The sequence below is a fragment of the Gorilla gorilla genome, chromosome 10 (assembly GCF_029281585.2).
Source record: "Gorilla gorilla gorilla isolate KB3781 chromosome 10, NHGRI_mGorGor1-v2.1_pri, whole genome shotgun sequence".
Lineage (NCBI taxonomy): Eukaryota > Metazoa > Chordata > Mammalia > Primates > Hominidae > Gorilla > Gorilla gorilla.
The window spans coordinates 128,589,385-128,615,418 of NC_073234.2; the positions used below are offsets into that span (position 1 = coordinate 128,589,385).

At 47.8% G+C, this 26,034-nt stretch overlaps 1 protein-coding gene across 5 annotated transcripts; it reads right to left on the reverse strand.

The window, feature by feature from the left end:
• Nucleotides 1-1,216: 1,216 nt before the first annotated feature.
• On the reverse strand, nucleotides 1,217-26,021 carry IQCD (IQ motif containing D). Of its 5 annotated transcripts, XM_019038957.4 has the most exons (6): nucleotides 25,714-26,021; nucleotides 20,710-20,771; nucleotides 12,864-13,685; nucleotides 6,334-6,567; nucleotides 3,292-3,363; nucleotides 1,217-1,665 (listed from the first exon to the last, which is right to left on the reverse strand). In XM_019038957.4, the coding sequence occupies exons 3-6, from the start codon at nucleotides 13,590-13,592 to the stop codon at nucleotides 1,351-1,353; spliced, it is 1,350 nt and encodes a 449-aa protein (XP_018894502.3). In that variant the 5' UTR covers nucleotides 13,593-13,685; nucleotides 20,710-20,771; nucleotides 25,714-26,021; the 3' UTR covers nucleotides 1,217-1,350. The 5 variants fall into 5 exon arrangements, with proteins under 5 accessions (XP_018894502.3, XP_018894501.3, XP_063550449.1 ...); XM_019038956.4 differs by lacking the exon at nucleotides 20,710-20,771; XM_063694379.1 differs by lacking the exon at nucleotides 20,710-20,771 and having other exon boundaries at nucleotides 12,864-13,935.
• Between the last annotated feature and the right edge of the window lie 13 nt (nucleotides 26,022-26,034).

Here is a 26,034-nt window from a genome sequence, read left to right on the forward strand (position 1 = left end):
TGTCTAAAAAAAAAAAAAAAAAACAAAACCTCTTTCCTCCTCCCAACTACAGTAAAATCTGGCAGTAGCCCAAGGTGACACTAAAGGGTAACGGACACCAGGCTGTGGTGTATGTAAGGCAGTTGGGGGTGGTGAGGACGGGGGCGACTTACTTTACCATCTAATGGGGGCTGCTGCTGCTGAGCCCTAGAAGATATGCAGACCTGGGGTATCTGGATGATTAGATTTTTTTCCAGAAAAGGGAGAGTGTTGGATTTCTACATGGTAGCCCTCAGTTTTTTAAATGCTGACAAATAATTTAAAGATAATTGTTCAGGCCGGGTGTGATGGCTCATGCCCGTAATCCCAGCACTTTGGGGGACCCAGGCAGGAGGATCGCTTGAGGCCAGGAGTTCAAGACCAGCCTGGGCAACATAGTGAGACCCTGTCTCTACCTACCTTTTTTTTTTTTTTTTTTTTGAGACAGGGTCTTGCTGTGTCACTCAGGCTGGAGTGCAGTGGCACAATCTCAGCTCGCTGCAATCTCGACCCTCCCAGACTCCAGTGATCCTCCTGCCTCAGCCTCCCAAGTAGCTGGGACTACTGCCGTGTGCCACCATGCCTGGCTAATTTTTTAATTTTTTGTAGAGACAAAAAATAAAACATGGGGTTTTGCCATGTTTCCCAAGCTGGTCTCAAACTCCTGAGCTCAAGTGATCTGCCTGCCTCAGCCTCCCAAAGTGCTGCGATTAGAGGTGTGAGTAACCACTCCTGGCCTAAAAATTTTTTACATTAAAAAAAAAAAGTTGTTTTAAAAAATTGTTCAGCTCCCTGGAATGTGAGGCTGAGGGCTGCTGTGACCTCAGGACTCCCTCTGAGCTTTCACAGTGCTGGAGCAGGGGAAGTTGCAGGCAAATTAATCCCAGAACAGGGTTAGGGGCAGCCTGAAACCTGAGGCCCTGCTCCTCCTGGAGTTCCCTGCCTGCTTCTTTGACCGCTATGGGCAGCTGTGACCCACACCCCGCTGCCCTGGTGAGTGATGTGTCCATCATGGCCATGGCAGCTTCCGGGCTGCAGCTGGGGTCTGGTTTCCCACTAAGGCTGAAGTAAGGAACCATAATCTCTGGGCTGACACCCCAGGCTGCGCGCTTCTCATGGAAACACCATCTGTGAGCTGGACACACACAGCCCACAGCCCACAGCCCTGGGTAAAGAGATTTATTCGTAGAGCGTTCCCTTCAATGTGGCTTCAAATACTTTTTAATTTATTAAATAAAAACATGAAAGCCGTGAATTTAGTGCTCTCCATCCCGGGCCTTCCTGGCCTGGTCTCTGGGAAGATAAGGGTCAGGAGTGGGCTAGGTGGAGAGCTCATTTCTTGCCCTTGCCCTTCTCCTTGCCTTTCTGCTTGCCCTTCTCCTTGTGCTTTGCTTTGCCCTTGCCCCGCTTCTTCTTGGATCTGAGCAGGGAGCGCACCAGATAGCCCTTCCATAGGGCCTGGATGAGCGTGGCCGCCCTTACCATGCGCACCATCTCCTGCTCCGCCTCCATCCTTTTCTTGGAGTTGATCTCCCGCTCTTCCCGGATCTGCGCAAACTCTCCCACCAGCACTTTGTGCCTCCGCCTGAGCTCCTCCAGCGAGATCTTCTCCTCCCTGTGAACAGCGTCCAGATCCTCCAACTCCTCCTGGGGTGAGGGGTGGGGCTGGGGTCACCACACATAGAGTGCCTCCTCCCACCCTCCTCCCTGAGGCCCCCCTACCCTTCCCAAATGGTCTTCTGCCCCAGCGATGCCCCTAAGCTAAGCTGTTCAGCATCTCTCGGTCCCAGTGACATGGATGGGGAGAGGGGATGGGCTCCATCCTAGCTCTAGGAAGGACCCAACTGAAATAATTTCAGGAACAGGAAAAGAACACGGGCTTGTGAGTTGGGCAGACTTAGTTTTAAGTCCCAGCTCTGCCACACCTCAACTGACTTCACCTTTCAGGCCTTCGTTTTTCCTCATCTGAAACATGGGGACGATTCCAAAGCCAGGGGCTGTTTCTAGGATTAAATGACCCGATGGACACAATGTACTGGACATGATGCCAGGCACATAGTGGGGACACAAGAAATGGAGGCTGCTGCCATGAAAGCAGTCTGTTCCACAAGACACCAGAGGAGAAGGAACTTTCTCAGGCCTCAAACGGAGTCCCAGAGTTCTTCCTTATGTCTAACCATAGCCTCTCCTGCTGTCATTTACACCTGTTTTCCTTCCTTCCACTGATGTTTTCCCAGCATCTACAAAAAGCAGAGCACTGCCAGAGGACACAGAGCTGGGTGGACAAAGTCCCTGCCTGCAACCAACCCACAACCCTCATGGGACCCAGAGAAATGAGAGCCCCAGCCTGCAAAGCTCCCCTCTCCAGGCCCTGATGGTTGCCCAGGATAAGGTTCTGACTTGCCCTTCTCTGAAGAGCACACCTGGCTTTGGCTCACTCCAGCTCATATTACCTCCAGTGCTCCCCAGTCCTCCCTGGCCCCTGGGTTGGACCCATGGGCCACCAATGTTATCCCAGTGCTGGGTGAAGGGTTTGGGGATGTCTCGATTTGAAGGTTACCACCCCCTAAGCACTTCCTCCAGGCCAGACCCTGTGCTGGGCACACACACTTGCAGCCATGGTGTCTCACCGAATCACCACCATGGTCCCAAAATGGGAATTACTGCCTTTGCTAATCAGATGCAGAAACGGGCTTGGGAAGGTCAAGTACCTTGCTTAAGGCCACACAGCTGGCACATCTCAGGTGCTCAATAAAAACTGGCTGAGTGACTGAGTGACGCAGTGGAGGCAGGCTCCCATCTGAGTCTGTGGGAAGGAGCCCCACCTTGTAGGGGTGCTGGCAGGAGCCCATCCAGAGGAGTATGGGATGTGGACACTAGATGGAGCCACGATCATTAGGCCCAGTGTCAGGCCCTTCTAGCCAGTCGCTTTTTTTTTTTTTTTTTTTTAATTAATAGAGACGGAGTCTTGCTCTGTTGCCCAGACCGGTCTTGAATTACTGAGCTCAAGCAATCCTCCCACCTCAGCCTCCCAACGTGCTGGGATTACAGGCATGAGCCACCGCACCTGGCCTTGCAGCTTCTGGCTCTTTTCTTTCCCACCTCTGCCCCAGGCTGGACAAACCGTTTAAACAAAGGGAAGTGCTCCCTGCAGAGAGGCTCAGAAGTTTGCCCACTCCATGGACCATCCCAAGGCTACTCTTCCCATTCATCCCATTCCTAGAAGGTCTTGGGAAAAGCATGCGAGAGAGAGACTTATTCAGCGACAAATACCTGCTTCTCACCCATCTCTGTATCATATTTCTGGATCCAGTTCTCGATTTCTGTTTCCACTTTATATTTCTTCTAGAAAAGATACAATTTGTCATTGTTTGATGGAATATATTAACAATCAACAGCACTAAGCACTCTCTGCATCACTAGGCTCTGTGGCAGGTGCTTGACATGCCTTGCCTATTGAATCCGCACAAGGAGGTTCCCTTTTCTCCATTTCACAGGGGAGGGAACTGAGGCTCAGACATGCTATCTTACTTGCCCAAGGTGACAGAGCTAATGGGTGGCAGAGCCTGAATTTGATGCCAGCAGCCTGGTTCCAGGACATCCTAGGCAGAGAAAGCAGCAGGTGCAAAGGCCCTGAGGTAGGAACAAACTTGTGCTGTTTAAAGGACAGAAATCAGCCTGGCGTGGTGGCTTATGCCTGTAATCCCAGCGCTTTGGGAGGCTGAGGCAGGCGGGTCACTTGAGGCCAGGAGTTTGAGACCAGCCTGGCCAACATGCCAAAACCCCATCTCCACTAAAGATACAAAAATTAGCCAGGCATGGTGATGCACACCTGTAATCTCAGCTACTCAGGAGGCTGAGGCAGGAGAATCACTTGAACCCAGGAGGCAGAGTTTGCAGTGAGCTGAGATCATGCCACCACACTCCAGCCTGGGTGACAGAGCGAGACTGTCTCAAAAAATAAAAATTAAAAAAAAATTAAAGGACAGAAATCAAGCCAGTGTGACTGGAAGGGAGTGGCGAGGAGGAAAGTGGTCCCCAAGAAGGTCCAAGGAAAAGGCTGTGTCACAGAGGGAGTGTCAGCAAGAGGAGGCTGTATTCTCAGGAAAGGGTGAGGTGAAGCCACTGGGTGATTTAGAAGCAGTGGAGGGACATGATCTAATCTTGTTTTTAAAAGATTATTTCCACCATAAAAAGCAATGAAGCACTGATCCATGCTACAACATGGGTGAACCTTGAAAACACGGTGCTAAGTAAAACATGCCAGACACAACGGCCACAGAAGATTCCATTCATATGAAGTGTCCAGAATAGGTGAATCCACAGAGACAGAAAGCACATTAGTGATTGCCAGGGACAAGGGGAATAAGGGAATGGGGAGTAACTTCTTAATGGATATGGAGTTTTATTTTGAGGTGATAATGTTTTGGAACTAGATAGAAGTGGTGGAAGTGGGGGTGGCACAACGTCGTGAATGTACTAAATGCCACTGAATTGCTCATTTTAAAATGGTTTTATATTATGTAAGTTTCACCTAAATTAAAAATAAGCAGGCTGGGCCAGTGGCTCATCCCAACCATTTGGGAGGCCACGGTGGGAATGGGAGAATTGCTTGAGGCCACAAGTTCTAGATCAGCCTGGGCAGCATAGCAAAACCCTGTCTCCACAAAAAATAATGCTTTTTTTTTCTTTTGAGATGGAGTTTCGCTCTGTCACCCAGGCTGGAGTGCAGTGGTGTGATCTCGGTTCACCGCAACCCCCACCTCCTGAGTTCAAGCAATTCTCATGCCTCATCCTCCCAAGTAGCTGAGATTACAGGTGCATACCACCACGCCCGGCTAATTTTGTATTTTTAGTAGAGACAGGGTTTCACCACATTGGCCAGGCTGGTCTCGAACTCCTGACCTCAGGAGATCCGTCTGCCTCAGCCTCCCAAAGTGCTGGGATTACAGGCGTGAGCCACTGCTCCCAGCCAACAATAATAATTTGTAATTAGCCAGACGTGGTGACATGCTCCAGCGACCCATGAAGGCTGAGATGGGAGGATCACTTGAGCCCAGGAGTTGGAGGCTGAAGTGAGCTATGATCACGCCACTGCACTCTGGCATGGGTGACAGAGTGAGACCCTGTCTCAAAAATAAATAAATAAATAAATAAATAAACCCCTTAATCCTACAGAGCAAGAGCGCTTAGCTTGGGCACCATGGGTAGGCCGGCTTCAGGGGGACTGGGCTCCCCGGGGAACTGTCCACCAGGATGTGTAAGTGCATCTGTGCCTTCTTTCTCGGGGAGAGGCCCGTGGCTTCCATCAGATGCTCAAGAGTGTGACACTAAGAGACTGGAGACAAGTATTAAAAAGGGTGTCTTTTACGAGGAAAGAGATTTGGAAGTTGGGTGTGTGCTAGGCCTGGGTCTTGGCTGAGATGATGAAGGAGAAGGCAAATGAAGGTTTTGGGTTTTTTTTTTTTAAGAGACAAGGTTTCACTCTGTTGACCTGGCTGGAATGCAGTGGCGCAGTTAAGAGTTCACTGCAGCCTCCAAACTCCTGGGCTAAAGTGATCCTCCTGCCTCAGCCTCCCAAGTAGCTGGGACTATAGGCACACATCACAGCGCCTGACTAATTTATCTTTTATTCTTTGTACAGACAGGGTCTTGCTGTTGCCCAGGCTGGAGTGCAGTGGTGCAATCACAGCTCACTGCAGCCTCCGCCTCCTGGGTTCAAGCTATCCTCCCACCTCAGCCTCCCAAAGTGTTAGGATTACAGGCATGAGCCACCTTACCCGGTCAGAAATGATATTTATTGAACACTTACTATGCACCAGCTCTCTCACTACCATCTCATGTAATTCTCATGTAACAACCATTAAGACCAATGTTAGCATTTTCATTTCTGAGGTGTGAAATCGGCAGCTGGGCAGGAGTTGAGTAATTAGCCTGAGCTTTACATGCTACTTCTTCATTCCTTTGCACGGCACCCAGCCTCTGACGATGTGGGTATTATCCCTGTGGGGTCTGAGGAGTTGAGGAACTTGCCCAAGGTCACAAAGCTGGCATGTAGCAATGCTGGGACAGGATCCCAGTTTGTCCCCTGTCCCCAGGCCTGTGTGCTGCCCCTTCCTGCCTCCCAGGAGACACTGGCTTGGATTTGGGCCTTCCCTGCTCCTGTGCCCTTCCCCTCCACCAAGCCACTTCCTGAGTAGCTGGTGCAGTCCCGCCCTGCCCAACACTGCTGGACCTCCAGGAGTGATGAAACAGTCCCACCCATCCCCCCCACCAGGGGCCCCCTCGGCCCATCCTCGCCGCTTCCCGGGGCACCTTCCTCAGCGCCTGCTCTGCCTCCCAGTTCTCCATGACCAGGTTGTAAAACTGTGACTGCAGCTGCAGGATCTCCTGCTGGATCTTGGCCACCCTGGCCTGTGATGCCCGGAAATCGGCCTTCTGCTGCTTCTCAGCCTCCTGCTTAGTGCGAAGGAGGCTGTTCTCTGAGAACTTGAGCACCTGGTGCAGGTGGTTTTTCAGTTCTTGGATCACAAAGTTCTCCTTTTCCACCTGAGCCAGGAAGAGAAAGGGCTCCGTTAATACCTCCATGCCCAGCCGGGCACAGTGGCTCACGCCTGTAATCCCAACACTTAGGGAAGCTGAGGTGGGTGGGTCACCTGAGGTCAGGAGTTTGAGACCAGCTTGGCCAACGTGATGAAATCCCGTCTTCTAAAAATACAAAAATTAGCTGGGTGTGGTGGTGCATGCCTGTAATCTCAGCTACTTGGGAGGCTGAGGCAGGAGAATCACTTGAATACGGGAAGTAGAGATTGCAGTGAGCGGAGATATCACACCACTGCACTTTAACTTGGGTGACAGAGTGAGATTCCATCTCAAAAAAAAAAAAAAACTCTCCATATCCACTGACAGTCACCAGAAGCTGGCACCACTGCATCCTCCCTCAGGGCCAGGCATGCCACCTGGGTTATATCTCTCTAATCACACCCCCAACCCCACAATGGAGGTCAGGGACAGCCTGATTACAGACAAGACAACTGAGGCTCATGGAGGTGGCTTCATCTGTCTGGGGTTTCCCAGCTGAACTGGGGCCTGAAGCCAGGTTTGTCTGACCTTGAGCCCACGTTCTTGGCCACCACTTTCTATTTCCTTGCACGAGTGAAGGGTACAAGCTTGTTGGATTGAGGCCGCAGGGAAGGACTGGGACAGCGGCGATGCTCCTCCTGGGGACACAGCAGGGGAGGCCCAGCTGGCAGAGACACTTAGTGGGGTGCATGAAGGTGTGCGATGAACACAGGCTGCAGGGATTGCCACCGGGCTCTTTCTTGAGGGCCCATGTCTGGCTTGTCCCCTGCCTTGGGTGGATTCTAGAACAGGAATGGGGGTGGAGGATGAGACAGTTTTGTAAAGAAGCTCTCAAGGCTTCTCACTACACTAGAGTCTCCCTCTGAGCACAGCGGTGCTATGGCTGCTCACGCCACCATCTTGGGCTTGGGTCAGCTGGTAGCAGGCCCGCCGGGCATCTGCTCACTTCCTGCACACTGGGGGCAGGGAGGCAGTGCCTTTGGGGCAAGCCCATCCTGCAGGCAAGGCTTTAGGCACCAGGCGCTGGGAATATGATCGGCAGTCAGAGCTCTCCTTGTAGACTCCCCACACATGCCTGATTGGTGTCTCCCCTCACTGTACACTGAGGTTCAATGACATGAAATTTGCCCACCTGGCAAAAATGGCATTTGACCCCAGGTCGGTCCAAGGTGAAGCCCCAAGCTGGTTCTAGCACCTGAATGAGACCAGCAGGGCCACCTGTGTCCCTCTGCCTATTCCTAGATGATGCCCCTCCCACCTTACTAGTAACCTCCCTGCCCCAGGGCTCAGCAGCCTGTCCTCTGTCCACTCAGCAAGTATACATCATGCCCCTCTTTTGGACAGGCTCACTGGGGACACAGTGGCAGGCTGAAAGAGACAAGGTCCCCCTTTTCTTGTGGAGGAGCCAGACCCCTCAAGACCACACAAATCACACACAGATATGTTATCCACAAAGTCAGGTGAATGTTATCCACAAAGTCAGGTGAATGCTTTAAAGGACAAATTCAGTGAGAAGTGCCCAACCCAGCACCAGGGAGGGGGCTAGTGAATAGTTTCCCAGGGCCTTGAACCTTTCATCAGTGGTGGGGGATAGAAACAGAAGGGCCTGTGGCAGTGCAGCCTGGCTACCCCCATGTCTGCTCTCCCCAGAGAGGCTGTGGGGTAGAATGTGGAGCATAACACAGCCCCAGTGACGGGTGGTCGGTCCTTCCTAGCACTTCTCTCTGCTGGGTGTGGCTACAAGATATGCATGGAAGTTCTGTGTGCCACCTCCACATGTGTCCTTAAGGGGCAGAACCAAGCCCTCTCCTCCCCTTTCCTCCTTCCTGCTGGCTAGACCAGGGGCCACATGATGGGGAAAGCTGGAGCAGCCATCTTGGCCCACAGGCTGAAGTCCCATGTTGGGGACAGCAGGGAAGTCACATAGAAGACCTCTGACAAGTTGGGGAGCAGAGATGCCACACCAGCTCCGGTGTTTCCACTACAGAGAAATACACTGCCGTCTTGACTAAGCCACAGCTATTTTGGGTGTCTCTGTTATAGCAGCCAAATCTGTACTCATACACCATCTCACAGGGTTTTTGTAAAGATTTAGAGAGAAAATGTATGTTAAACAAAATACACTGTATGTGTGCAATATGACAATTATTATTAGGGTTTGGGATCATGCTACTGTTTCCCTTTTTTTTTTTTGAGACAGGGTCTTGCTCTGCAGCCCAGGCTGGAGTACAGTGGTGCGATCTCAGCTCCCTGCAACCTCTGCCTTCTGGGCGCAAGTGATCCTCCCACCTCAGCTTCCTGAGTAGCTGGGACTACAGGTGCACACCACCACGCCCAGCTAATTTTGTCTTTTATGTAGAGACGGGGTTTTGCCATGTTGCCCAGGCTGGTCTCAAACTCCTGAGCTCAAGTGATCCACCTGCCTTGGCCTCCCAAAGTGTTGGGATTACAGGCGTGAGCCACCACACCCCCATTTCCCTTCTTAACAATTCTTCTAACTGGTGTGGTATGCCTATAATCCTAGGTACTCAGGAGGCTGAGGCTGGAGGATCCCTTGAAGCTAGGAGTTTAAGACCAGCCTGGGTAACAGAGTAAGACCCCTCCCCTCCCCTCCCCCCCCTTCCCTTCCCTTCCCTTCCCTTTCATTGAGACAGAGTCTCACTCTGTCGCACAGGCTGGAGTATGATGGTGCAATCTAGGCTCACCGCAATCTCCACTTCCTGGGTTCAAGCGATTCTCGTGCCTCAGCCTCCCGAGTAGCTGAGATTATAGGTGCACGCCACCACACCCAGCTAATTTTTATATTATGAGTAGAGATGGGTCAGGCTGGTCTCGAACTCCTGACCTTAGGTGATCCACCTGCCTCAGCCTCCCAAAGTGCTGGGATTACGGGCATGAGCCACTGTGCCCAGCTAATTTTTTGTAATTTTTTTTTTTTTTTTGTAGAGATGGGGTTTCACCCTGTTGCCCAGGCTGGTCTTGAACTCTTGACCTCAAGTGATCCATCTGCCTTGGCTTCCCAAAGTGCTGGGATTATAGGTGTGAGCCACCACTTCCAGCCAGACACCCCATCTCTAAAAAAAGAAAAAAAATTAATTAGGCAGGCATGGTGGCATGTGCCTGTAGTCACAGCTACTTGGGAGGCTGAGGCAGGGAGATTGCTTGAGCCCAGGAGTTCGAAACCAGCCTGGGCAACATAGTGAGACCCTGTCTCTACAAAAATGTAAAAAATTAGCCAAGAGTGGTGGCGCATGCCTGTAGTTTCAGCTACTCAAAAGGCTAAGGCAGGAGAATCGCCCAGGAGGTCAAGGCCGCAGTGAGCTATGAACGTGCCAATGCACTCAAGCCTGGGTGACAGAGCAAGATCTTGTCTCTAAAACTAAAAACTTCTAGAAACCAAATTCCTTGATTAGGCCTCAAAGGCCCTGTGTGATCTGTCTCCTTCCCCTGCTTTCCCAGCCCATCTTTGTCCCTTCCCTCTAGCTCACTGGCATTCTCTGGGTTTCTGAACTAGCCAGGCTTATTCCTGTCTCATTACTGAGGTGCACTCTACCCTCCACCTGGAACAGGGGTTGGCAAACTATGGCCCACAGGCCGAATCCAGCCAGCCACTTGTATTTGTAAGTAAAGTTTTGTTGGAACACAGCCCATTCATTTACATATTGTTTGTGGCTGTTTTTCCCCTATAACAGTAAAGCTGAGTTGAGTAATTGCAACAGACCATCTGGCCCACAAAACCTAATGTATTTACTATCTGGCCCTTTGTAGAAAAAGTTGGGGCCAGGTGCGGTGGCTCACACGTGTAATTCCAGCACTTTGGGAGGCTGAGGTGGGAGGATCACTTGAGACCAGGAATTCAAGAACAGCCTGGCCAAAATGGCAAAATTCTGTCTCTACTAAAAGATACAAAAATTAGCCAGGCGTGGTGGCACGTGCCTGTAATCCCAGCTACTCAGGAGGCTGAGGCACAAGAATCACTTGAACCTGGGAGGTGAAGGCTGCAGTAAGCTAAGATCACGCCACTATACTCCAGCTTGGGCATAGAGTAAGACTGTCTCAAAAAAAAAAAAAAATAGTTTGCTGATCCCTAGCTTGGAAGGTTCTTCCTCACTGCACTTGCTTGGGTCACGCCCTCGCATTCTTCATATCTTGGCTTCAATGTCCCTGACCCTTTTGGTGTTAAGTTCTCCTGTGACACTCCCTTTGAGAAGTACATTGTACTTCTCAAAACTGTAATTAAATGAATTCTTTAATTCCTACCTTCCTTACTGTGAACTCCATGAGGCTGGAACCACATGGGCTTATTTATAAGACCTGGCACCTAGTAAGTACTTACAATAATTTGTGGAGTAAATGAATTTAAAAAAAAAAAAAAAAGCTATTTAGGTGAGGTGCAGTGGCTCACGCCTATAATCCCAGCACTTTGGGAGGCCAAGGCGGGCAGATCACTTAGGGTCAGGAGTTCAAGACCAGCCTGGCCAACACGGTGAAAACCCATCTCTACTAAAAATAAAAAAATTAGCTGGGCATTGTGGCAGGCACCTGTAGTCCCAGAGACTCGGGAGGCTGAGCCAGAAGAATTGCTTGAACCCAGGATGTAGAAAATGAAATAGAGGTTCCTCTTCAAAGGGACTTTCCTCCCAGTCTAATTCAGAATAGGTAGTAACCTCTCTTAGAACCAAAATTTACTCAAAGACCTGTGTTAATATTCTTCAATTCTGCTAGCTGTAATAAAGAAATCAATAGGCCGGGCGTGGTGGCTCACGCCTGTAATCCCACCACTTTGCGGGGCAGAGGTGGGCGGATCACGAGGTCAGGAGATCGAGACTATCCTGGCTAACACGGTGAAACCCCATCTCTACTAAAAATACAAAAAAACAAATTAGCTGGGCATGGTGGCGGGCACCTGTAGTCCCAGCTACTCGGGAGGCTGAGGCAGGAGAATGGTGTGAACCCTGGAGGCGGAGCTTGCAGTGAGCCGATATCGCACCACTGCACTCCAGCCTGGGTGACAGAGCAAGACTCTGCCTCAAAAAAAAAAAAAAAAAAAAAAAAAAGAAATCAATATACTCTGTTCTTAGCTCCCACATTTTAGCTTAGATATTTGCCTTGGCATACCTGAACCGGTCCAAGCAAGCATTAGGTCATAGCCTATTCCTCTTCCTTATTTGGAGGTGTTTTTGCCTCTCTCAGCATTCCAGGAGTTACTTGCTCTCTTCCTTTGTTCCCCTCTGCCTTTGCCTCTTTTGGGAAGTTCTAAGTTGCTAGCCAATAGGGTTGAGTACAGAATGTGAGGTCCTGTTCCAGCCAATGGAAACTGGACACAGCAGTAGGGTGGATGCGTCAGGTTATAAATGACCCCGTCTCTTTTGTTCGTGTGTGCTCTTGTGGCAAGACTGCTAGCAAGCAGCACCCTTTCTGCAGAGAGTAAACTAGCCTTGCTGAGAGATCCTTTGTCTCAGTGTTGATTTTGGCGACACTGAGCACCCATTCCCAACACAGGAGGCGGAGGTTGCAGTGAATCAAGATGTTGCCACTGCACTTTAGCCTGGGTGACACAGCAAGACTCCATCTAAAAAAAAAAAATCACTGGGGAGGCCGGGCATAGTGGCTCATGCCTGTAACCCCAGCACTTTGGGAGGCCAAGGCGGAAGGATCTCTTGAACCCAGAAGTTCGAGACCAACCTGGGCAACGTAGCAAGAGCCCATCTTTACAAACAATCAAAAAATTAGCCAGGCGTGGTGACACACACCTGTAGTCTCAGCTACTTGGGAGGGTGAGATGGGAGGATTGCTTAAGCCTGAGAGATGGAGGCTGCAGTGTGCTGTGATCATGCCACTGCACTCTAGCCTGGGCAACAGAGTGAGACCCTGTCTCAAAAAATCAGTCAATCAATTGGCCAGGCGCAGTGGCCAGCACTTTGGGAGGCCAAAGCAGGAGGATCACTTGAGGTCAGGAGTTCTAGACCAGCCTGGCCAACATGGCGAAAACCTGTCTCCACTAAAAATACAAAACTTAGCCGGGCGTGGTGGCATACACCTGTAATCCCAACTACTTGGGAGGCTGCGGTGGGAGAATCGCTTGAACCTGGGAGACAGAGGTTGCAGTGAGTTGAGATTACACCACTGCACTCTAGTCTGGACAACAGAGCGAGACTCCATCTTAAAACAAAAAAAAATCAATCAATCATTGAGGAAAAACCCAACCAACAAAAGATTTGTGTGGCTTCTTCAGTAATTTCAGCAATACTATGAAACAATACCTCTGCATTCCTGTTCTTCATTCTCTCCGCCAATTCCTTTTCAAGAGTATCAATGATTTGTTGGTTATTACTATTCTGTCTACTGATATCCTGTAAGAACTGGGCCTTATCCCTCGCTTCCATGGGACTAGTGAGTAGTTTTTCAAACAGGAAACCACGGAACTCTATCAGGCTGTCAATAAAATTCTGGGCTTCTGCACTTCTACCCTGTGTCTGCATCTGCAGGAGCCTAGTAGCCTGGGGGTTGCTGAGCAAGAGTCTCAGGACGTTCTTGGTGGAGTCTTTGATCTGCTGTGTAAGTGGTGAGAGGCTGGATTTCTGCAGCTCTATGGAAAGGAGGCGGTCTCTGAGCCACCCTTTCTCCTCAGCCTCTTTCTGCTCCAGAAATTGCCTTTCTTTCTCTTTCAGGCACCTGATGTTTTCAAGGAAGACCTGGCAGAGATCCTCATGCTCTCTCACTGCCCTCATGACGTCCTCCCCCAGCATCCCCTCCATATCCTCTCTGTTGGATGCCACATACGACAGCAAGGTCACCAGCTCCACCTTGCAGATCGCCTCATCCAGGATGGACATGATCCTTTTGGCCTCAATGGTGGTGAGTTTTGTCCTAGAGAGAACCAAGGGTTTTAGTGGGTCAGCTGGCCTTTTAGATGGGTCTGTCTTTGGCCCTATTCTGTTGATGGCAGGGGCCTGATACAAAGGGGCCATGGCGAGAATGTCTAAAGCCATCTTGTGAGCAGCCCTCTGTGCCTCTGTAGGTCCGCAGAGATGGAGACTTCAGTAGACTACTTGGGTCTCGTGCATTTATTGTCTCTGGCCATCCTGCAAAAGGAAGAAGTAGGTGTGAGTGCAGCTGTGCTGACATCTGTGTGGTTAGTGTGGCTGCAGAAACCACAACTGTTGACATCAAGAGTTCATCTTAGGTCCTCTGTCGCTTTTACACGGAACCTTTCACTGGAAGCAGTTTTCAGCTTTGTGAGGGTGTTAGGGCCACAAGGGCAGGAAGACCAAGTGTGGAGGCATCTCAGGCACATGTGTCAGGCAGGGACCAGCCAGGCATACAGACACCATTCTAAGGATTTAAAACCAGAGACTGGTTACATCAGTGATGGGAGAGTTGAGAGGCCAACCAGGGGAAGACAAAGCCATCCCGCAATTGTCAATGGCAGGAAGCCACCACATGAAGAGGTGGTGAGCCTGGGGCCCAGGGTCACCCAGGGGAAGTTTGAACCACAGCCATCAGTTCCCAGAGGAGCTAGAGACATTGCCGGAAATGCAGATTAAAGAAGGGTGGCGGTGGGGGGAGGAGAAATACCCTGGTTTCTTTCTACTGCCCTTGGCCAAAACCAGCAGGAAACCAACTGACAAGGAGCCTGGGCGACGGAACCACAGGCCTCAGCCTATGTCTGAGCAGGACAGGGACAGGGCAGAATGCGGTGTAAGTCTAACAGGACTAGGAATGGCACATTTTCACTGATTTTAAAGTTTTTTTGTTTGTTTATTTGTTTTGAGACAGAGTCTTGCTCCGTCGCCCAGGCTGCAGTGCAGTGCCATGATCTCGGCTCACTGCAACCTCTGCCTCCTGGGTTCAAGTGATTCTCCTGCCTCAGCCTCCTGAGCAGCTGGGACTACAGGTGCACACCACCACGCCTGGCTAATTTTTGTATTTTTAGTAGAGACAGGGTTTTGCCATGTTTGCCAGGCTGTTCTCAAACTCCTGACCTCCCGTGATCCACCTGCCTTTGCCTCCCAAAGTGCTGGGATTACAGGCCTGAGCCACCACGCCTGGCCATTTTTAAGTACTGATTTTAAAAATTGGTGGGTGAAATATAACTTTGAAATACAATTTAAAAAACTGTTTCACTAAACGTAATGTTGTATTCTGGATTGGGTTCTGGAGTGGAAAAAGGACATTAGTGGAACTGGAGAAATCCAAATCCAAATCCAAATCTAGTCTAAAGTTTAGTTAATAGCATTGTACCAACATTAATTTTGTAGGCGCTCTGTTACCCTGGCTGGAGTGCAATAGTGTGACCATGGCTCACTCCAGCCTCGACCTACTGGGCTCAAGTGATCCTTCTGTCTCAGCCTCTCAAGTAGCTAGGACTACAGGTGCTCGATGCCTAGCTAATTTTTTAACTTTTTATAGAGATGAGCTCCACTATGTTGCCCAGACTGATCTTGAACTCCTAGGCTCAAGCAGTCCTCCCACCTTAGCCTCCCAGTGTTGGGAATACAGACAGGAGCCACCATGCTGGGCCTAATTTTGTGGTTTTGACAAACACATCAAGGTTATCTAAGATGTTAACATTAGGGGGAGCTGAATGGAGGGCATACAGGAACTCTCTGTACTATCTTTGCAACTTTTCTATAAATCTACAATTATTACAAAGTAAAAAGTTTAGTTAAAAGACTGTTTCAGGCCAGGCATGGTAGCTCACACCTGTAATCACAGCACTGTGGGAGGCCGAGGGAGGTGGATCATCTGAGGTCAGGAGTTCAAGACAAGCCTGGCCAACGTGGTGAAACCGTGTCTCTAATAAAAATACGAGAGAATGCCAGGCATGGTGGTACGCACCTGTTACTCAGGTTAACCCCAGTTACTCAGGAGGCTGAGGCATGAGAATCTCTTGAACCTAGGAGGCGGAGGTTGCAGTAAGCCAAGTTTGCATCACTGTACTCCAGCCTGGGCAACAGAATGAGACTCTGTTTCAAAAGATAGATAGATAAATAAATAACTGTTTCAGAAAAATTTATAGGGCAATCAGAGATCAGTAATTTATATTGCTTTCATAGTACAATGGCTAAAAGTACTAGCTTTGCACAGCCCCACTTGGGTTCAAATCCTTCCTGGGGGTCTCTCGGCTGCTCATTTAATCCTCCAGAGCTTGGGCTTCCTCAGCTGTAAAACAAGAGTCCTCAGGATGAATGAGAAGCTTCCAGCACAGGGCCTGCACGCTGTAAAAAATGTTCAATAAATAACTAATAGCATTAACCCAGGAAAACAAAAATCCCAGGTCCAGGACTTTAATGATTTCTGATGCAACTGTTGAACGAACACCTACTGCCTTGGCCAAGCACAGGGGCTCACGCCTGTAATCCTAGCACTTTGGGAGGTTGAAGTGGGAGGATCGCTTGAGCCCAGGAGTTCAAGACCAGCCCAGGCAACATAGCAAGTCCCCATCTCTTAAAAAAGGAAAAAAGAAAAAAAAAAAAAAAGAACACCTACTGCCCAGGATGTCTGCTCACCCCCCAACACCATGTCTCAGATGGACACCCCCCATAACATCCCCATCCCTCACCCTGATTCTTCTTCATCTCTTCCCCCTTATCCTGTTTGTTCTCCAGGTTAAGTATCACCATCTGACATCCCTATATGCACCTGTTTATTTGTTTATTGTCTGTCTTTCCCCCTCTCCTAAGAAGTAAGCACCAATGAAAGCTGTAAGTTACTACTTACAGGTTACCTGTGCCACTTTTATTTTCATATTGTCTGTAGACGTGAGAAATGTTTTGAAGAAAGAATCATTAGGACTTGAGTGAAAGAGTTTTGAGTTTGGGTGACTGGTAGAGAAAGATGGGGCCCTTAAGAAACTATGGCAGAAATTGGGAGAGGAGAGGACATTTGGAGGGGAGGACAATGAGCTCACTTTTAAACTCATTGAGCTCTAGCTGCCATACTGCAGTGGACAATGGTGTCTTGGCCTTCCCATGATCCAGGGAGTGCAGTGGCACGATCATGGCTCACTGCAACCTCGACTTCCTGGGCTCAAACAGTCCTCCTGCCTCATGCTCCCGAGTAGCTGATACTACAGGCATGTGCCACCATGCCCAGCTAATTATTGTATTTTTATTTTTGTAGATAAAGGGTCTTGCTGTGTTGCCCAGGAGAAGGAAGTGACACTTGAAGCCACAAAAGATAACTTCAACTCACCAAACCAAAGAACACACCAAGAGAATGGCAGGGAATCAAAGAAACACCCAAAGTGACTAAGAACGAAAAAGAAAGGCAGGCCAGATCAGGTGCTAAGGATGTTTAGTTCCTTGGCAAGGCAGAATGTATTCAGTATCAGGTCAGGTATCATGGTTCACGCCCGTAATCCCAACACTTTGGGAGGCTGAGGGAGGAGGATTTGTTGAGCCCAGGAGTTTGAGGATGCAGTGAGCTATGATCAGGCCACTGCACTCCAACCTGAGCAACAGAGTGAGATCCTGTCTCTTAAAAAAACAAAAAAACAAAAAACAAACCAGAAGCCCCTTTGGGAGCAGAGGATTGGGAATTATCTTCAATCACTTTGATTCACACACACTTCCTGCTCCCTAATGAATCTCATGAGATCCTTTGAGGCTTTTCCTGAAGACAAAGTTTTAGGAGGCTGGGCATGGTGGCTCACAGCTGTAATCCAAGCACTTTGGGAGGCCAAGGAGGGAAGATTGCTTGAGCCCAGGAGTTCAAGATCAGCGTGGGCAACAAAATGAGACCTCTACAAAAAGTTAAAAAAAAAAAATTAGCTCGTCATGGTGGCAGGTGCCTGTAGTCCCCGCTATTTGGGGAGCTGAGGCAGGAGGATTGCTTGAGCCAGGGAGGTTGAGGCTGCAGTAAGCCGTGATCGCACCACTGCACTCCAGCCTGGGTGACAGAGCGAGATCCTATCTCTCCTCTTTTTTTTTTTTTTAAGCTGGAGTTTTGCTATTGTCACCCAGGCTGGAGTGCAATGGTGTGATTTGGGCTCACTGCAACCTGTGCCTCCCAGGTACAAGCAGTCTCCTGTCTCAGCCTCCCAAGTAGCTGGGATTACAGGCGTGCACCACCACGCTAGCCTAATTTTGTATTTTTAATAGAGACAGGGTTTCATCATGTTGGCCAGTCTGGTCTCGAACTCCTGACCTCAGGTGATCTGCCCACCTTGGCCTCCCAAAGTGGTGGGATTACAGGCGCGAGCCACCACGCCCAGCCTAGATCCTATCTTGTAAGTGGAAAAAAAGTTTTAGGGACAGCCATGGAGATTTCTCAGCCTCTCTGAGGATGAAGGATCTTTGCCCATGGCTACAGGATGAATGTGAACAAGGTAGTTAATTAATGCAATCCTCTCCATTGTACCCCAAAGCTCTCAGGCATAAATCAAAATGCCTGAATTCTTCAGAGTGTGCAGCTGGAAACGCAAGGTTACATGAAATGTTTCCAATTTGCTTTCAGCCAAATTACCTCTTTTGCTTTAAAGGGCAAACTTGTTTTCTTTGATTATGATGACACCCATCAGTTCTTGACAGCTCATTTGGGTGAACAAGAAAAAGCCCGTGGAACTAGGATTGAGGGGAAATGCATCTGACTCTGACGACAAAAATGACTGGAGAATCTCTTTTCCTTGAATCCTAATATGATCATTTCATGTCCTTTTTAATGCCACCAACCTTAATATTTAAATCATTTCCAACTTAAGCATCTCCATTTAAAATTCCTGCCCTGAGAGTGAAGCAAATTGTTAATGGATGGGAAACTTTAATTGGATATTCCCTTTATTTGTCATTAATTCTGCTGATGAACTTTATAAATGGAAATATATCTTTATCATGCAAATTATACCTCGTCTTCATTCAAACAGGCTTGTTGGATATTTTATTAATTTCGCTCTTAGAATATTTTGAGGAAAAAAAGATTTGAACTAAATTATATATTTTTTCCTCCTGGAGAGAAGGAAAAAACCCAACACTTACAACTACCCTACAAATCCAAACTGGCAAGTGGAAAAGTCAGAGGGTGCTAAAAAAACAAAAAAAACAAAAAAAAAACAAACAAAAAAAAACCCCAAAACAACTGGAGTGTGGGAAATGGATTTCTCTCTCTCTTTTTAAATTCACTCTTAATTTAGGTTCGGGTTACATGTGCAGGTTTGTTATATAGGTAAATTTCATGTCATGGGGGTTTGGTGTACAGATTATTTCATCATCCAGGTAATAAGCATAGCACCTGATAGGTAGTTTTTCCATCCTCATCCGGATCTCATTTTAAGGAATACCATTTTAACATTAGCTAAGTAAGTTCTTGAGAACTTACTGTGTAGCAGACACTGTTCTGAATGCTATATACGAATTAATTCCTTTAATCCTTGCAACAACCCTACGAGGTAGGTGCTATTATTACCTCTATTTCACAGATGAAGAAAGGGAGACAGAGAGAGAGGTTAGATGATTCTAGTTAGTTTACAGCTAGGAAGTGACAGGGCCTGCACCCCATCAGCACTATTCTGTCCAGTCTCTTGATTTTAAGATTGATTTCTGGCCGGGCGCAGTGGCCCACGCCTGTAATGCCACCACTTTGGGAGGCTGAGGCAGGTTGATCACTTGAGGTGAGGAGTTTGAGACCAACCTGGCCAACATGGTGAAACCCTGTCCCTACTAAAAATACAAAAAATTAGCTGGGCATGGTGGTGGGCACCTGTGGAGGCTGAGGTGGGAGAATTGCTTGAACCTGGGAGGCGGAGGTTGCAGTGAGCTGAGATTGCAGCACTGCACTCCAGCCTGGGTGACACAGTGAGACTCTGTCTCAAAAAAAACAAAAACAAAAAACAAAAAAACTAAGGTCTTGCTACATTGCCCAGGCTGGTCTTGAACTCCTGGGCTCAAGAGGAATTTTCTTTTTAGCCTCAGAAAGATCTCACTACCCTCCAAACCTCTAGCTTTCTTCCGAACTCTGTATGTTTTATCTGAGCCTTTCAAGTCTAGGGAGGGGGAAAGTGAGGGGCTAGAAAGAAGCAACAGATTCATGATGAAACCTGCTATCCCAACCAACTACTATACAGTAGGTGCTCAATAAAGAAATCACTGTTGCAGTTGGGCTCGGTGGCTCACACCTGTAATTTCAGCACTTTGGGAGGCTGAGGCAGGTGGATCACCTGAGGTCAGGAGTCTGAGACCAGCCTAGGCAATATGGCGAAACATCTCTACTAAAAATACAAAAATTAGCCGGGTATGGTGAAACATTCCTGTAATCCCAGCTACTTGGGAGGCTGAGGCAGGAGAATCACTTGAACCAGGGAAATGGAAGTTGCAGTGAGCTGAGATCACACCACTGCACACTCCAGCCTGGGCGACTGCGTGAGACTCTGTCTCAAAAAAAAAAAAAAAAAAGAAAAAGAAAAAAAGAGAAAAGAAAAAGAAATCACTGTTGAATAAATGAGATGGCAAACCCAGATTTACCAACAGGCTTGTCTCCTCACTGGGAGATGCTGGCATAATAGGATAATGTTGTTTTGCAAAATATATATGTCCTGAATTGGAGCCAGAAAAGAGAGTCATATTTTCATGATAGAACTGTAGGCCAACAACTGGCCTATGAATTCTTTTGCATCCCTTTACTCAGGGCTTGGAATTTTTTAAACAAAAGTTTTAAATGAAATGAATTTTTTACTTTTTCATAGTTGAGTGGTTTTTTTTCTTCTTTCTGTGACTAATTTTGAACTATTACCCAATCCTCCTCTCTTGTTCTTTTTGAGAACCTGTGTTTTATGGTTTACAACTGGTCTGTAAAAGATTCCCAGGCTAGGGCTGCAGCAATGAATGCTGGAGGTATTGACAGTTGGGACCCTGTTTGTAATGCTGGTGGGGTGGCTGCAGGCTCCAGGATTATCTGGTGCTTTGGAGACAGAGGACATGGGATAGTGACTCAGATTGGGAGGGAACATGCCCCCCGGGACAGATTTCTATGTTGCTGGTTATGATGAAATACTTTCCACTGGCCACAAGCTATATAGCCTTGGGCAAGTCCACTTGATCTTCTGGGCTTTCATTTCCTCATTACTGAAGTGGAAACAAAAAACACATTTGGAATGCAATTCCAGTGTCTCACCACTTCCTGGCTGTGTGGCTTTGGGTAAGTCGATGAACCTCTCTTAAGCCTTGACGTTCTACCTGTGAAATGGGGACACAGCACTGTTGAGGGAATGAAATGAAATCCTTGCTCAAAAGTGTTAAGCTTTTATGACTTTTAGTACTACTTCAAAAATTATGTTAATATCAACACTTTAATGTTTCTTAAAATAGATGTACTTTTCCACAAAATAATATGGTATATATTTTTGTATCAAAGGCTTTATAAAAAGTCAAAACAGAAGCAGTTTTTACTCCTTTTTACTATTTTGTTTTTAATTTTGCTGGTTTCTACATTATTCATGTTCTCCTGTTAGTGACCAAAGAAGACCAAGTTCCCTTAAATCACTCCCCATTGTCCAGTCTCCCCTCCTTATCAATCAGTTCATCAGGAATTTTAATTCCTCTTTTGGTGACAGTGTCACTTTAGAAATGCTTATTTCTGGTTATATCTAAGTGTAGACAGCATCACTTTGGCAGTTTCAGACAGAAGGAAGAATTTCCTAGTAGTGAATTTAGATTATTCTATAATCAACTTCTCCAACTTGAAAAAAATATTTAACTACTACACACCTATCAGAATGGACAAAATCTAGAACACCGACAACTCCAAATGCTGGTGAGGATGTGAAGCAGAAACTCTGTCATTGCTGGTGGGAATGCAACATGGTGCGGTCACTTGGGAAGACAGTTGTTTTCTTACAAATTTAAACCTGCTCTTACTGTACGATCCAGTAATTGCACTCCTTGGTGTTTACCCAAAGGAGTTGAAAACTCATGTGCACACAAAAACCTGCACACACAAAAAGCTTGTGGATATTTATAGCAGCTTCATTCACAACTGCCAAAATTTGGAAGCAACCAAGATGTCCTTCAGGAGCTGAATAGATAAACAGTGGGGCATCCAGACAATGGAATACGGGATTATTCAGTGTTAAAAAGAAATGAGCTGTCAAGCCACGAAAAGACATGGAAGAAACTTAAATGCATATCAGTAAGTGAAAGAAGCCAATGTGAAGAAGCTGCATATGGTATCACTCCAACTATATGACATTCTGGCAAAGGCAAAACTATGGAGATAGTAAAAAGATCAGTGTTGTCTAAGGGCTAGGGGAAGGGAGGGATGAATAGGCAGAACAGGGAGGATTTTTAGGGCAGTGAAAATACTATGTACCTTACTACAATGATGGATACCATCATTATACATTTTGTCCAAATTCACAGAATGTACAACACCAAGCGTGAACCCTTATCCCTTATGTAAACTATGGAATTTGGATGCTGATGATGATGTGTCAGTGTAGGTTCATCAACTGTAACAAATGCACCACTCTGGTGGGGGAGGTTGACGGTGGGGCAGGCTGCGCATGTGGGAATAGGGGGTATATAGGAACTCTCTCTACCTTTCTCTCAATTTTGCTGTGAATGTAAAACTGCTTAAAAAATAAAATCTTAAGGTTGCAACCCTTTACTGGGCAGTGAAATCAATTTGCCAACTGGGGCTAGCGTTAAAAATAAATGAAACAGGGTTGGGTGCGGTGGCTCACTCCTGTAATCTTTGGGATTACAGGACTTTGGGAGCACTTTGGGAGGCCGAGGTGGGTGGATCACCTGAGGTCAAGAGTTCGAGACCAAGCCTGGCTATCATGGTGAAACCCAGTCTCTACTAAAAATACAAAAATTAGCAGCGCATGGTGTTGGGCACATGTAATTCCAGCTACCGGGTAGGCTGAGGCAGGAGAATCGCTTGAACCCAAGAGGCGTAGGTTGCAGTGAGCTGAGATTGCACCACTGCACTCCAGCCTGGGCAACAGAGAAAGGCTCTGTCTCAAAAACAAAACAAAACAAAAAACAGCCTATCTCAAACCCCTCCTGCTCTCAGGCACTAATGTATAATGTTCCTTTTGTCAGAAACCAACCCCCCAGGAATAATTTCTCCCTAGATTAACAATTTCTCATTCTTTAGGTCTTAGCTCAATGGCTACCCCTCCTCAGACTGGAACAGACAGCACTTTACAACCTGTGGAAACTCTCTCACCTTTCCTGCATAGTACTAATCACACGTGTAATTTTTTTTTTTTTTACAGCTCTATTGAGGTATAATTTACATTACCATAAAATTCACCCATTAAGTGTAAAACTCAGTGACTACTTTTGTAAATGTATCTGAAGTTGCCACATCACTACAATCCAGTTTTAGAACATTTCTATCACTCCCCCAAATTCCCATGAGCTAATCTGCAAACAATCTCTGTTTCCACTCACATTTTTTGTTGTGGTTGTTTTGTTTTTGAAACTGAGTCTCGCTCTGTCGCCCAGGCTGGAGTGCAGTGGCACAATCTCGGCTCACTGCAACCTCCACCCTCCTGGTTCAAGCAATTCTCGTGCCTCAGCCTCCCAAGTAGCTGGGATTACAGGTGCGTGTTACCACGCTTGGCTAATTTTTGCGTTTTTAGGAGAGACGGGGTTTCACCATGTTGCCCAGGCTGGTCTTGAACTCCCGGGCTCAAGTAATCCACCTGCCTTGGCCTCCCAAAGTGCTGGAATTGCAAGCGTGAGCCACTGCCCCTGGCCTCCACTCATATGTAACTTTCCTGGATAGTTCATATAAATGGGATCATGCAGTATGTAATTGTTTGCATCTGACTTTTTGCTTAGCACAGTGGTTTTCAACCTGGGGCAACTTTGCCCTCCAGAAGACATTTGGCAATAATCGGGAGATGCATTTGCTTGTCACAACTGAGAGAGGCTACTACTGGCATCTCGTAGGTGGAGGCTTGTAATATTGCTAAATATCCTACAATTGGCAGGATAGTTCCCCACAACAAAGAATTTTCTCACCCAAAACGTCAATAGAGCTGAGGTTGAAGAATCCTGACTTTTTTTTTTTTTTTTGAGACGGAGTTTTGCTCTCATTTCCCAGGCTGGAGTGCCATGGCGTGATCTCGGCTCACTGCAACCTCTGCCTCCTGGGTTCAAGTGATTCTCCTGCCTCAGCCTCCCAAGTAGCTGGGATTACAGACATGCGCCACCACGCGCAGCTAATTTTTTTTTTTTTTTGTATTTTTAGTAGAGACGGGGTCTCTCCATGTTGGTCAGGCTGGTCTCAAATTCCCTACCTCAGGTGATCCGCCTGACTTGGCCTCCCAAAGTGCTGGGATTTACAGGCGTGAGCCACCGCGCCCGGCTGCCTTTTTTTTTTTTTTTTTTTTTTTTAATAGACAGGGTCTTACTCTGTCACGCAGGCTAGAGTGCAGCAGTGCAACCATGGATTACTGTAGCCTTGACCTCCCCAGGCTCAGGTGATCCTCCCACCTCAGCCTTCTGAATAGTTGGGACTACAGGTGCATACCACCATGCCTGGCTAATTTTTGTATTTTTTGTAGAGATAGGGTCTCACTTTGTTGCCAGGCTCCTAGGCTCAAACTCCTAGGCTCAAACTAGGATCCTCCTGCCTTGGCCTCCCAAATTGCTGGGATTACAGGCGTGAGCCACTGGCCCAAAAACCCTCAACTTAACATGTTTTTGAGGTTCATCCAGGTTGTAGCAATTATTAGTATTTCATTCCTGAATAGTATTTTATTGCTGAATAGTATTCCATTCTATGGAAATATCATGAGTTATTTATTTATTCACCTGTTGATGACATTTGGGTTGTTTCCAGTTTTGGGCTGTTAAGGGTGATGTTGCTAAGAACATTTATATTTAAGTCTTTGTGTGGACTTATGTTTTCACTTGGGGGGAGGGGTAACTTCCTAAGAGTGGAATTGCTCGGTTATGTGTAAGTTTATTTTTTGTTTTATTTATTTATTTATTTTTGAGACAGGGTCTCACTCTGTCACATAGACTGGACTGCAGTGGCACGATCTCGGCTCACTGCAACCTCCACCTCCTGGGTTCAGGTGATTCTCCTGCCTCAACCTCCCAAATGGCTGGGATTACAGGGACCCGCCAGCATGCCCTGCTAATTTTTGTATTTTTAGTAGAGACGGGGTTTTGCTATGTTGGCCAGGCTGGTCTCGAACTTCTGACCTCAGGTGATCCACCTGCCTGTGCCTCCTACAGTGCTGGGATTACAGGCTGAGCCACCGCGCCCAGCCCTCAGCCTCATTTAATCATCACAAGAAACTCTCTGTCTTCAGTAGGTACAATGAGATCACATCTTAAGGATGCAGATGGGAGTTAAATTCCAAAGTTAGGATAAAGGCAAAAGTGGTGTAATAAAAATTACCTAATTTATTTATTTATTTGAGACAGAGTCTTGTTCTGTTGCCCGGGCTGGAGTGCAATGGCGCGATCTTGGCTTACTGCAACCTCGGTCTCCCGGGTTCAAGTGATTCTCGTGCCTTAGCCTCCCGAGTAGTTGGGATTACAGGTGCGCCACCATGCCCAGCTAATTTTTGTATTTCAGTAGAGATGGGGTTTCACCATACTGGCTAGGCTGGCCTAGAACTCCTGACCTCAAGTGATCTGCCCGCCTCGGCCTCCCAAAGTGCTGGGATTACAGGCGTGAGCCACCATGCTCGGCAAAAACAACAACAACAACAACAACAAAACAAACAAACAAACAAACAAAACTACCTCATTTAAACACTGAAGTGAGATTGCCTGCTCACCGAGGAACGTATGGCCGTTGGGTGAAATGGGAGGGGACTTATAAACTCCCCTCCCACCCACAGCTCCCATGTTTGACTTGAAATAAGTTAACTACGATATGACTCTGCTTGACTGTTGTCCTCCTCGTTTTAGGGATGAGGGAGTGGGGCCATGAAGTGGGCAGGTAGAAGGGGCAGAATGGAGGCCGGCTCCCTGCAGGTTGTGGAGCGAGAGGTCCAGACTGAGGCAGGAGCTGAGGGACAGGGTCCTGAAGCTGAGACGAGATCGCAGCGGGGGCTTCTAATTCCTCAGGGAGCCAAAGGACAGAGGGCTGAACCCTATTCCACATCTCCCCCGATCCGCGACCCTTTCCCAACTGGCTACTCACCTGCTCTGACCGCTCCAGGTTTCCCTAGCCACAGTTACCGCCGCGGTCCCTGCGTTGCTAGGTTACCCGCCAATCTCAGAAGGCGAGACTCGGTGTCTGACTGACCTTTCTTTTCACCATTCAATTTATTGTTCCGCTCAGTTGTCCCCACCTCCTGAAGTCTGACCAATCAGAAGCACCGCCATTTTGACCTTTCACCAATGGAAAGACTTGGGACTCCCTCTGGGTTGGACTCAACGAGTAAGGCGGGGAACAAGGGAGGAGAAAAGGGCGTGGATTCTTCGTCCCGCCCCTTCTTAAGGAGGCGGGCAGGGAGTACCG